This window comes from Ranitomeya variabilis, chromosome 1 (genome assembly GCF_051348905.1).
Source record: "Ranitomeya variabilis isolate aRanVar5 chromosome 1, aRanVar5.hap1, whole genome shotgun sequence".
Lineage (NCBI taxonomy): Eukaryota > Metazoa > Chordata > Amphibia > Anura > Dendrobatidae > Ranitomeya > Ranitomeya variabilis.
The window spans coordinates 1,136,539,115-1,136,552,984 of NC_135232.1; the positions used below are offsets into that span (position 1 = coordinate 1,136,539,115).

Below are 13,870 nucleotides of genomic sequence, written 5' to 3' on the forward strand. Positions count from 1 at the left end.
GAGCGCAGGACACAGAGCGCAGACCACAGGACACAGAGCGCAGACCACAGGACACAGAGCGCAGACCACAGGACACAGAGTGCAGACCACAGGACACAGAGCGCAGACCACAGGACACAGAGCGCTGTCCACAGGACACAGAGCGCAGACCACAGGACACAGAGCGCAGACCACAGGACACAGAGCGCAGACCACAGGACACAGAGCGCAGACCACAGGACGCAGAGCGCAGACCACAGGACGCAGAGCGCAGACCACAGGACGCAGAGCGCAGGACACAGGACCCAGAGCGCAGGACACAGAGCGCAGAGCGCAGGACACAGAGCGCAGGACACAGAGCGCAGGACACAGAGCGCAGAGCGCAGGACACAGAGCGCAGAGCGCAGGAAACAGAGCGCAGGACACAGAGCGCAGACCACAGGACACAGAGCGCAGACCACAGGACACAGAGCGCAGACCACAGGACACAGAGTGCAGACCACAGGACACAGAGCGCAGACCACAGAGCGCAGACCACAGGACACAGAGCGCTGTCCACAGGACACAGAGCGCAGACCACAGGACACAGAGCGCAGACCACAGGACACAGAGCGCAGACCACAGGACACAGAGCGCAGACCACAGGACACAGAGCGCAGACCACAGGACACAGAGCGCAGACCACAGGACACAGAGCGCAGACCACAGGACCCAGAGCACAGACCACAGGACACAGAGCGCAGACCACAGGACACAGAGCGCAGACCACAGGACCCAGAGCGCAGACCACAGGACCTAGAGCGCAGACCACGGGACCCAGAGCAAAGCCCAAAAGGACCCAGAGCGCAGACCACATACATATGTCAATGATATCTAATAACTGCCAGCATGCCTGCTCCACACAGCTAATATCACACAGCCTCCGTCACACCCACAAGGCCAATATTACACAGCCTCCGTCACATCTACAAGGCTAATATCACACAGCCTCCGTCACATCTACAAGGCTAATATCACACAGCCTCCGTCACATCTACAAGGCTAATATCACACAGCCTCCGTCTCACCCACAAGGCCAATATCACACAGCCTCCGTCACATCTACAAGGCTAATAACACACAGCCTCCGTCACATCTAAAGGCTAATATCAGACAGCCTCCGTCACACCCACAGGGCTAATATCACACAGCCTCCGTCACACACACACAGCTATTATCACACAGCCTCCATCACACCCACAAGGCTAATATCACACAGCCTCCGTCACATCCACACAGCTAATATCACACAGCCTCTGTCACATCTACAAGGCTAATATCACACAGCCTCCGTCACACCCACAGGGCTAATATCACACAGCCTCCGTCACACCCACAAGGTTAATATCACACAGCCTCCGTTACACCCACAGGGCTAATATCACACAGCCTCTGTCACACCCACAAGGCTAATATCACACAGCCTCCGTCACACCCACAAGGCTAATATCACACAGCCTCCGTCACACCCACAGGGCTAATATCACACAGCCTCCATCACACACACACAAGGCTAATATCACACAGCCTCCGTCACACCCACAGGGCTAATATCACACAGCCTCCGTCACACACACACAAGGCTAATATCACACAGCCTCCGTCACACACACACAAGGCTAATATCACACAGCCTCTGTCACACCCACACAAGTCTAATATCACACAGCCTCCGTCACACCCACAAGGCTAATATCACACAGCCTCCGTCACACCCACAAGGTTAATATCACACAGCCTCCGTCACACCCACAAGGCTAATATCACACAGCCTCCGTCACACCCACAGGGCTAATATCACACAGCCTCCGTCACACCCACACAAGGCTAATATCACACAGCCTCCGTCACACACACACAAGGCTAATATCACACAGCCTCCGTCACACCCACAAGGCTAATATCACACAGCCTCCGTCACACCCACACAAGGCTAATATCACACAGCCTCCGTCACACACACACAAGGCTAATATCACACAGCCTCCGTCACACACACACAAGGCTAATATCACACAGCCTCCGTCACACACACACAAGGCTAATATCACACAGCCTCCGTCACACCCACAAGGCTAATATCACACAGCCTCCGTCACACCCACACAAGGCTAATATCACACAGCCTCCGTCACACACACACAAGGCTAATATCACACAGCCTCCGTCACACACACACAAGGCTAATATCACACAGCCTCCGTCACACACACACACAAGGCTAATATCACACAGCCTCCGTCACATCTACAAGGCTAATATCACACAGCCTCCGTCACACCCACAGGGCTAATATCACACAGCCTCCGTCACACCCACAGGGCTAATATCACACAGCCTCTGTCACACACACACAAGGCTAATATCACACAGCCTCCGTCACACACACACAAGGCTAATATCACACAGCCTCCGTCACAACCACAAGGTTAATATCACACAGCCTCCGTCACACCCACAGGGCTAATATCACACAGCCTCCGTCACACCCACAAGGCTAATATCACACAGCCTCCGTCACACCCACAAGGCTAATATCACACAGCCTCCGTCACACCCACAGAGCTAATATCACACAGCCTCCGTCACACCCACACAAGGCTAATATCACACAGCCTCCGTCACACACACACAAGGCTAATATCACACAGCCTCCGTCACACCCACAAGGCTAATATCACACAGCCTCCGTCACACCCACACAAGGCTAATATCACACAGCCTCCGTCACACACACACAAGGCTAATATCACACAGCCTCCGTCACACACACACAAGGCTAATATCACACAGCCTCCGTCACACACACACAAGGCTAATATCACACAGCCTCCGTCACACCCACACAAGGCTAATATCACACAGCCTCCGTCACACACACACAAGGCTAATATCACACAGCCTCCGTCACACACACACAAGGCTAATATCACACAGCCTCCGTAACACCCACAGGGCTAATATCACACAGCCTCCGTCACACCCACAGGGCTAATATCACACAGCCTCTGTCACACACACACAAGGCTAATATCACACAGCCTCCGTCACACACACACAAGGCTAATATCACACAGCCTCCGTCACATCTACAAGGCTAATATCACACAGCCTCCGTAACACCCACAGGGCTAATATCACACAGCCTCCGTCACACCCACAGGGCTAATATCACACAGCCTCTGTCACACACACAAGGCTAATATCACACAGCCTCCGTCACACACACACAAGGCTAATATCACACAGCCTCCGTCACACACACACAAGGCTAATATCACACAGCCTCCGTCACACACACACAAGGCTAATATCACACAGCCTCCGTCACACACACACAAGGCTAATATCACACAGCCTCCGTCACACCCACAAGGCTAATATCACACAGCCTCCGTCACACCCACAGGGCTAATATCACACAGCCTCCGTCACACCCACAAGGCTAATATCACACAGCCTCCGTCACACACACACAAGGCTAATATCACACAGCCTCCGTCACACCCACACAGCTAATATCACACAGCCTCTGTCACACACACAAGGCTAATATCACACAGCCTCCGTCACACCCACACAGCTAATATCACACAGCCTCCGTCACACACACACAAGGTTAATATCACACAGCCTCCGTCACACCCACAGGGCTAATATCACACAGCCTCCGTCACACCCACAAGGCTAATATCACACAGCCTCCGTCACACCCACTGCTAATATCACACAGCCTCCGTCACACCCACAAGGCTAATATCACACAGCCTCCGTCACACACACACAAGGCTAATATCACACAGCCTCCGTCACACACACACAAGGCTAATATCACACAGCCTCCGTCACACCCACAGGGCTAATATCACACAGCCTCCGTCACACCCACAAGGCTAATATCACACAGCCTCCGTCACACACACACAAGGCTAATATCACACAGCCTCCGTCACACCCACAAGGCTAATATCACACAGCCTCCGTCACACACACACAAGGCTAATATCACACAGCCTCCGTCACACACACACAAGGCTAATATCACACAGCCTCCGTCACACCCACACAAGGCTAATATCACACAGCCTCCGTCACACCCACAAGGCTAATATCACACAGCCTCCGTCACACACACACAAGGCTAATATCACACAGCCTCCGTCACACCCACAGGGCTAATATCACACAGCCTCCGTCACACCCACAAGGCTAATATCACACAGCCTCCGTCACACACACACAAGGCTAATATCACACAGCCTCCGTCACACCCACAAGGCTAATATCACACAGCCTCCGTCACACACACACAAGGCTAATATCACACAGCCTCCGTCACACCCACAGGGCTAATATCACACAGCCTCCGTCACACCCACAAGGCTAATATCACACAGCCTCCGTCACACCCACAAGGCTAATATCTCACAGCCTCCGTCACACCCACAAGGCCAATATCACACAGCCTCCGTCACACCCACACAAGGCTAATATCACACAGCCTCCGTCACACCCACAGGGCTAATATCACACAGCCTCCGTCACACCCACAAGGCTAATATCACACAGCCTTCGTCACACACACACAAGGCTAATATCACACAGCCTCTGTCACACCCACAGGGCTAATATCACACAGCCTCCGTCACACCCACAAGGCTAATATCACACAGCCTCCGTCACACACACAAGGCTAATATCACACAGCCTCCGTCACACCCACAAGGCTAATATCACACAGCCTCCGTCACACCCACAGGGCTAATATCACACAGCCTCCGTCACACACACAAGGCTAATATCACACAGCCTCCGTCACACCCACAGGGCTAATATCACACAGCCTCCGTCACACCCACAGGGCTAATATCACACAGCCTCCGTCACACCCACAGGGCTAATATCACACAGCCTCCGTCACACACACACAAGGCTAATATCACACAGCCTCCGTCACACCCACAAGGCTAATATCACACAGCCTCCGTCACACAAACACAAGGCTAATATCACACAGCCTCCGTCACACACACACAAGGCTAATATCACACAGCCTCCGTCACACCCACACAAGGCTAATATCACACAGCCTCCGTCACACACACACAAGGCTAATATCACACAGCCTCCGTCACACCCACAGGGCTAATATCACACAGCCTCCGTCACACCCACAAGGCTAATATCACACAGCCTCCGTCACACACACACAAGGCTAATATCACACAGCCTCCGTCACACCCACAAGGCTAATATCACACAGCCTCCGTCACACACACACAAGGCTAATATCACACAGCCTCCGTCACACACACAAGGCTAATATCACACAGCCTCCGTCACACACACACAAGGCTAATATCACACAGCCTCCGTCACACCCACACAAGGCTAATATCACACAGCCTCCGTCACACACACACAAGGCTAATATCACACAGCCTCCGTCACACCCACACAAGGCTAATATCACACAGCCTCCGTCACACACACACAAGGCTAATATCACACAGCCTCCGTCACACACACAGGGCTAATATCACACAGCCTCCGTCACACACACAGGGCTAATATCACACAGCCTCCGTCACACCCACACACACTGCTAATATCTCTCAATGATTTTGTTTCGGAAGCAATGACGCCCCAGCGCTGTGTCCTCGCAGGCTCAGGCCCGCAGCCCGCGCGTTTACTGTACACACTGCATTTAGTGCACAGCTATGTTGGCACAACAGTGTGCGAAGTGGTGACAAAGTGTCCAATAATTGTGTGAGTGATAAGACTGCAGCCCGGAGGCAGATAAGAGGCGGCATTATCACTCACTAACTATTATTGGGCCATTACTGGCACATTATCACTCAGGGAGCTGCAATAACGGAGCTGTCAATCACTGGCAGAATGCTCCGCCGCGTGTGTACATGAATGTGCCAGGAGCTCCGCAAATGCCATCCACATTACTTATGTCTCATGGGGTTCAGTTATGGGCTACTCTATTATGGGGGCACATGCGGAGCGGGGCACACAGGCGGGTGGGGGTACACAGGACGCCTGCGGAGCGGGGCACACAGGCATGGCGGGGGTACACAGGACGGCTGCGGAGCACACAGGCAGGGTGTGGATACACAGGATGGCTGCGGAGCGGGGCACACAGGCAGAGTGGGGGTACACAGGACGGCTGCGGAGCGGAGCACACAGGCAGGGTGGGGGTACACAGGACGGCTGCGGAGCGGGGCACACAAGCAGGGTGGGGGTACACAGGACGCCTGCAGAGCGGGGCACACAGGCATGGCGGGGGTACACAGGACGGCTGCGGAGCACACAGGCAGGGTGTGGGTACACAGGATGGCTGCGGAGCGGGGCACACAGGCAGAGTGGGGGTACACAGGACGGCTGCGGAGCAGAGCACACAGGCAGGGTGGGGGTACACAGGACGCCTGCAGAGCGGGGCACACAGGCATGGCGGGGGTACACAGGACGGCTGCGGAGCGGGGCACACAGGCAGGGTGGGGGTACACAGGATGGCTGCGGAGCGGGGCACACAGGCAGGGTGGGGGTACACAGGACGGCTGCGGAGCACACAGGCAGGGTGGGGGTACACAGGACGGCTGCGGAGCGGAGCACACAGGCAGGGTGGGGGTACACAGGATGGCTGCGGAGCGGGGCACACAGGCAGGGTGGGTGTACACAGGACGGCTGCGGAGCGGGGCACACAGGCAGGGTGGGTGTACACAGGACGGCTGCGGAGCGGGGCACACAGGCAGGGTGGGGTACACAGGATGGCTGCGGAGCGGGGCACACAGGCAGGGTGGGTGTACACAGGACGGCTGCGGAGTGGAGCACACAGGCAGGGTGGGGTACACAGGACGGCTGCGGAGCGGGGCACACAGGCAGGGTGGGGTACACAGGACGGCTGCGGAGCGGGGTACACAGGCAGGGTGGGGGTAGACAGGACGGCTGCGGAGCGGAGCACACAGGCAGGGTGGGGTACACAGGACGGCTGCGGAGCGGGGCACACAGGCAGGGTGGGGGTACACAGGATGGCTGCGGAGCGGGGCACACAGGCAGGGTGGGGGTACACAGGACGGCTGCGGAGCACACAGGCAGGGTGGGGGTACACAGGACGGCTGCGGAGCGGAGCACACAGGCAGGGTGGGGGTACACAGGATGGCTGCGGAGCGGGGCACACAGGCAGGGTGGGTGTACACAGGACGGCTGCGGAGCGGGGCACACAGGCAGGGTGGGTGTACACAGGACGGCTGCGGAGCGGGGCACACAGGCAGGGTGGGGTACACAGGATGGCTGCGGAGCGGGGCACACAGGCAGGGTGGGTGTACACAGGACGGCTGCGGAGTGGAGCACACAGGCAGGGTGGGGTACACAGGACGGCTGCGGAGCGGGGCACACAGGCAGGGTGGGGTACACAGGACGGCTGCGGAGCGGGGTACACAGGCAGGGTGGGGGTAGACAGGACGGCTGCGGAGCGGAGCACACAGGCAGGGTGGGGTACACAGGACGGCTGCGGAGCGGGGCACACAGGCAGGGTGGGGTACACAGGATGGCTGCGGAGCGGGGCACACAGGCAGGGTGGGGTACACAGGATGGCTGCGGAGCGGAGCACACAGGCAGGGTGGGGTACACAGGATGGCTGCGGAGCGGGGCACACAGGCAGGGTGGGGTACACAGGATGGCTGCGGAGCGGAGCACACAGGCAGGGTGGGGTACACAGGACGGCTGCGGAGCGGGGCACACAGGCAGGGTGGGGTACACAGGATGGCTGCGGAGCGGGGCACACAGGCAGGGTGGGGTACACAGGACGGCTGCGGAGCGGGGCACACAGGCAGGGTGGGGGTACACAGGACGGCTGCGGAGCACACAGGCAGGGTGGGTGTACACAGGACGGCTGCGGAGCGGGGCACACAGGCAGGGTGGGGGTACACAGGACGGCTGCGGAGCGGGGCACACAGGCAGGGTGGGGTACACAGGATGGCTGCGGAGCGGAGCACACAGGCAGGGTGGGGTACACAGGATGGCTGCGGAGCGGGGCACACAGGCAGGGTGGGGTACACAGGATGGCTGCGGAGCGGAGCACACAGGCAGGGTGGGGTACACAGGACGGCTGCGGAGCGGGGCACACAGGCAGGGTGGGGTACACAGGATGGCTGCGGAGCGGGGCACACAGGCAGGGTGGGGTACACAGGATGGCTGCGGAGCGGGGCACACAGGCAGGGTGGGTGTACACAGGACGGCTGCGGAGCGGGGCACACAGGCAGGGTGGGGGTACACAGGACGGCTGCGGAGCGGGGCACACATGCTGGCAGTGCAGAGAGCCCGTGCAGTTTCCTGGGCGGGTGTGGGCCGGGTGTCTCGGGTGTCTCCTCCTCCTCCTCCCTCACTACACAGGGGGTTGGGCTTTGCTGATCCTCCTAAAAAAAAAAGGAAACTTATAGTGACAAGATGGAGCGGAGGAGGACGAGGTGATACACAGCTGAGGAGAGATGGCAGCGGCCAGGAGAGTCTTCCATCTCCAGCCATGCGGTAAGTGAGCGCCGCCCGTAGCCGGGACCGAGAGACGGCGCCGCCGGTGCTCCAGCCACAGCCGCCGGTGCTAGAGCTCCAGCCGCCGGGGAGGACGGAGAGGGCTGTGTGTCATACACATGTGTATATGTATATAGTGTGTGTATATAGTGATATAGTGTGTATGCATAGTGTGTGTGTGTGTATGTATATATATATATTTTATATTGTGCGTATGCATGTTGTATGTATGTATGTATGCATAGTGTGTATGTATACTATGCTTAATATAGTTTGTATGTGATGTGTGTATTATGTGCAGTGTGAACACACACACACACACACACACACACACACACACACACACACACACACACACACACACACACACACACACACACACACACACACACACACACACACACACACTATGATGTATGTATTGTGTGTGATGTGTAGCACCAGTATCTGTACTGTGTATATGGCAGCCCACATTGTATACACAAGGGAGACCACATAAGAGGCTGTGACTTGTGGAGACCGCAGGGAATTCTGCTCCTCGTTAGGCTACGTTCACATTTGCGTTGTGCGCCGCAGCGTCGGGCGCTGCAGCGTTACCGCATGCATCATGCGCCCCTATATTTAACATGGGGGCGCATGGACATGCGTTGTGTTGCGTTTTGTGACGCATGCGTCTTTTTGGGCGCACGCGTCAGGGCGCAGAGGACGCAGCAAGTTGCATTTTTTTTTTTTGCATCCAAAATCATGCAAAAAAAGGACGCATGCGTCACAAAACAATGCGTTTTGCGTGCGTTGCGTCGCCGATGCGTCGCCGACGCAACACACAACAACGCAAATGTGAACGTAGCCTTATATATGTTGTGTCATCTGTGTGCGGGCCGCCCGTCACCTGTGTGGTCACCGCGGGGCAAATCGGCACCATGTAAATACTGGTATTTATAAATCCTTCTGCCCTGTAATACAGACAGGATGGTGTCCTCACATGGGACCCCACACCGTATGGTATCCCTCCTCCTCTTGGCAGTATGGTGTCTCCACTCAGCCTCTTCTCTCCTCGCTCACTATGGTGTCTGCATTTACTAACCCCTTTCTGCTCGCTCTATGGTGTCCATGCAATATGAAGTCCCCACTTAGCCCCTTCTCCCCTCACGCAGTATGGTGTCCCCACTCGGCCCCTTCTCCCCTCGCGCAGTATGGTGGCCCCTTCTCCCCTCGCGCAGTATGGTGGCCCCTTCTCCCCTCGCGCAGTATGGTGGCCCCTTCTCCCCTCGCGCAGTATGGTGGCCCCTTCTCCCCTCGCGCAGTATGGTGGCCCCTTCTCCCCTCGCGCAGTATGGTGGCCCCTTCTCCCCTCGCGCAGTATGGTGGCCCCTTCTCCCCTCGCGCAGTATGGTGGCCCCTTCTCCCCTCGCGCAGTATGGTGGCCCCTTCTCCCCTCGCGCAGTATGGTGGCCCCTTCTCCCCTCGCGCAGTATGGTGGCCCCTTCTCCCCTCGCGCAGTATGGTGGCCCCACTCAGGACCCCCTTCCTGTGTGTGTGATACAACAGGGGAGCGTGCACATGCTGGGAGTTGTAGTCTGGTACCAGCTGGCGGGTTGGTTGCAGACCACTGTCCTTTGGGTTTGGGGTCTGTGGGATTGTGATAAACTCACTGCCTCATCTACGTCCTCTTTGCATGTAAATGCTGACTATTGTTCTCTGGTATCAGCCAGGCTGGGTGAGGCTCAGTACAGTGGGATGAGCGGACGTGCAGCTCTGTGATAAAGTATTGGCCATGTGTCCTGGGAGGGCTGAGTGATACCGGCAGAGTTGTCATAGGACAGAATTCCTTGATATAGAACTTACGGGAGACCCTTTATGTGAGAGGGTGACGTGCCGGAGACGTCTGGGGTGACACGGGGTGTGTGGGGGGTGTTATATCCTGTTATAAGTGCCGACTGCTTAAAAAAAGCAAAACAAGAGCACGGATGTAAATGGGTCCGACAGGTGTGCGGACGATGGGGGTTGTGGGCTCTTATAGTAGATTAAGTGGAAGAGGCCAATTCAGATCTTTTATTTATTTATTTTTTACATTACCGGTATATGCAAGATTTTTTTCGTCTTAATATTTGAGCCAAATTGTGTGTGTGTGTTTGGGGGGGGGGGGGGGGGGAGATAAAAAAAAAAAAAAAACAAACTAAGAATGTTCAAAAAGTTGTTAATCTTTTTGGCAAAGCATTAGAAAGCAGCAGTTTTTTTTAATTTTTTTTTAATTTGTTTTTTTTTCTATCTGGTGTATTAGATTTGGTGAGTTTGTGTGACTTTTTTTTTTTTTTATAGAAAATGTAACCCGTCCTTGCTGCAGTGATATTCTGCTCCTCCGGGGCGAAGTTTTTGTTATTTTAGGTCTAGATTTGACTGCTTCTATCTAGTCAGTTGTAGCAGAACTGGTCCTGTCTGACCCCCCCTGCTATTAGAGAGCTGCCCGGGGGGCAAATCGGGCCCAGGGTGAAAAACAAAAACCCCACTGTACTTGTTCTACAAGAAAAGCCAGGAGCTCCCGGCAGTCGTGCCCCTGGTGCCTCAGTGCGAGCTCCTCATCCTCCAGCAAGGTCGTGCCGCGAGCAGGCGCCTGTGATGACCCCAACCAGTAAGTCACTAGCCAACATGTGGGGAAAAAAAACATATTTTTATTGTTATGAGAAAAAACCTTTATAAAAAAAAAAAATATATAATTTTTTTTTTTTTTTTCAAATTTTTTAAAAAAAAGTAGGAATCTAAAATCTTTTTACAATTTTTTTTATTTCCTTAAAAGTTGCTAAAAAGCAATAGGTGCAAGTAAAAATGTGACATCTTTAGATTAAATTAAAATTCTTGGGGGAAAAAAATATTTTTTAATCTAATCAAAAAGAGATCACATTTCTCTTTGCTGTTTGCTAACTTTTAGGACACATTTTTTTTTTTATTTTTTAAATATTTTATAGGACTTTATTTTGACATTTTTATGTATTTTTTTACAGGGCTTTTTTTTAGTTTATGCATTTTAATATAGCTAAGAAATATCACATTTGTCATTGCACCTGTTGGTTTTTGGCACATTTTAGGAGGAAAAAAGACATTTTTTTTTGCCTGCCTTTTTATGTCATAGCACTTTTTTTTTTTTTTTTTTTTTTTTAATGAATTGAATCTAATAATAAAAAAACAAAAAAAAACAAAACTTTTGTGTACCTAAAATTTCCATAAATTTGTAAAGGAAAAAACAAATGTGTGTATGTATGTGTGTGTATGTATGTGTGTATATATATATATATATATATATATATATATATATATATATATATATATATATATATTCATTAAATATTTTAAGAGATCTAGTTGCATAAAATACTATTATATGCGTTGGTGCTGCTGAGGTCAGTGGGGTCCATGTCTGTCCTTTTCTACAGTCCATTGCGATATCACTGTTAATGCTTTTTTACATGGGACTGCAGGACGGGGAACATGGCGGATGTGTTTGTGGGCAGCTCCGCTCTGTGGCTTCTGCCGTCAGGACGTGAAATGTGTCGGTGCTGAACATTTCTCTCTGTAGTACCTTGTTTGCCCTGCGGGGGGCGCCACGGTAATTAAACACCTGTAGATCAGTGATCGGCTTATTTTGAGCTGATCCCCCTGACCCAAAGTGATTGAACGAAAACTAGTCACCCTTTTTAAGGATTTTGCCCTTTTTAAGGTAAATTATCGCAGTGGAGCCATGTTGTCGCCCCGTCGATAATGTCCTGTCACTAATACACATCAGCATTTCTGAGGTGCAGAGTTGTCCCCTTAGGTACAAGAAGCCCCTCTGCAGCCCCTGACTCCCACCCTGCACTCGTTGCTAGGCAACAGCCCATACAGACTCCTCCATATTTTGTGGTTTTCTTGGAGCAGCAAATCAGCTTGCTGCTCTCATTCCCCAGACGGCCTCTGAGGGATGAGAGCTGGATTGTGATTGGTTGCTCTGGGTAACTGCTGCGTTGTAGTGGTAACCTGTCCTGTTCTCCCTATAATAATGTTTTGTGTATGGGGGCTCCCATTATAGGGGCATCGTGTCAGGACACAATCCTGGGTGACATCAGGCACTTTACTACCAGCATCAGATGTTCTGGATTATGAAATGGTTATGTAAGAGCCTATAGATCATAGTCTGCTGGGTGAGATTGTGCTGTACTATCAGAATTTCTGGATTATCAGATTCCAGACTGCTCATTTATTGTATGTAGAGATCTAATCCTGAGACAAACAAAAGCGATCTCCAGTCTCTGTCACGTGTACTGATAGTAACGGCTTATTGCGGTATTAATAATACTCACACGTGGAAAGGGTAACTCCTCAGCCTGGGAAGGGTTAACTCCACGGTGCCGCAGCACACACTGATCTGGTAGGGTGGGATTTCTGTGGGTCTCCCCCGTGCTCCTGTGGGTCGGGATGTCTGTGGGTCTGCCCCGTGCTCCTGGTCCTGTGGGTCGGGATGTCTGTGGGTCTGCCCCGTGCTCCTGGTCCTGTGGGTCGGGATGTCTGTGGGTCTCCCCTGTGCTCCTGTGGGTCGGGATGTCTGTGGGTCTGCCCCGTGCTCCTGTGGGTCGGGATGTCTGTGGGTCTGCCCCGTGCTCCTGGTCCTGTGGGTCGGGATGTCTGTGGGTCTGCCCCGTGCTCCTGGTCCTGTGGGTCGGGATGTCTGTGGGTCTGCCCCGTGCTCCTGGTCCTGTGGGTCGGGATGTCTGTGGGTCGGGATGTCTGTGGGTCGGGATGTCTGTGGGTCGGGATGTCTGTGGGTCGGGATGTCTGTGGGTCGGGATGTCTGTGGGTCGGGATGTCTGTGGGTCGGGATGTCTGTGGGTCTGCCCCGTGCTCCTGGTCCTGTGGGTCGGGATGTCTGTGGGTCGGGATGTCTGTGGGTCGGGATGTCTGTGGGTCGGGATGTCTGTGGGTCGGGATGTCTGTGGGTCGGGATGTCTGTGGGTCGGGATGTCTGTGGGTCGGGATGTCTGTGGGTCGGGATGTCTGTGGGTCGGGATGTCTGTGGGTCGGGATGTCTGTGGGTCTGCCCCGTGCTCCTGTGGGTCGGGATGTCTGTGGGTCTCCCCTGTGCTCCTGTGGGTCGGGATGTCTGTGGGTCTCGCCCGTGCTCCTGGTCCTGTGGGTCTCGCCCGTGCTCCTGGCCCTGTGGGTCGGGATGACTGTGGGTCTCCCCTGTGGATTGCGGTGCCCCTTGGTTATCTTGTTTGTTCAGTTATTTCGAGCTTGCAGGTGATGCTGCGGGTGATACTGGGCGTGGCGCTGGGCTTTGCTTTCGTGT

The 13,870-nt window shown here is 54.1% G+C and overlaps 1 protein-coding gene across 9 annotated transcripts in view; it reads left to right on the forward strand.

Moving 5' to 3' along the window:
• SLC4A11 (solute carrier family 4 member 11) overlaps positions 1–13,870 on the forward strand; it is a 285,187-nt gene that overhangs the window by 183,671 nt on the left and 87,646 nt on the right. For 3 of the 9 annotated variants that reach the window (XM_077280314.1, XM_077280320.1, XM_077280315.1), the window contains exon 1: positions 8,404–8,553. The exons of 5 other annotated variants lie outside the window; for them this stretch is intronic. In XM_077280314.1, coding sequence (XP_077136429.1) covers positions 8,514–8,553 — 40 coding nt within the window. In that variant the 5' untranslated portion in view covers positions 8,404–8,513. Of the gene's footprint in view, positions 1–8,403; positions 8,554–11,154; positions 11,183–13,870 lie in introns of those variants that run through there. One more of the 9 variants, XM_077280317.1, reaches the window with a different exon arrangement.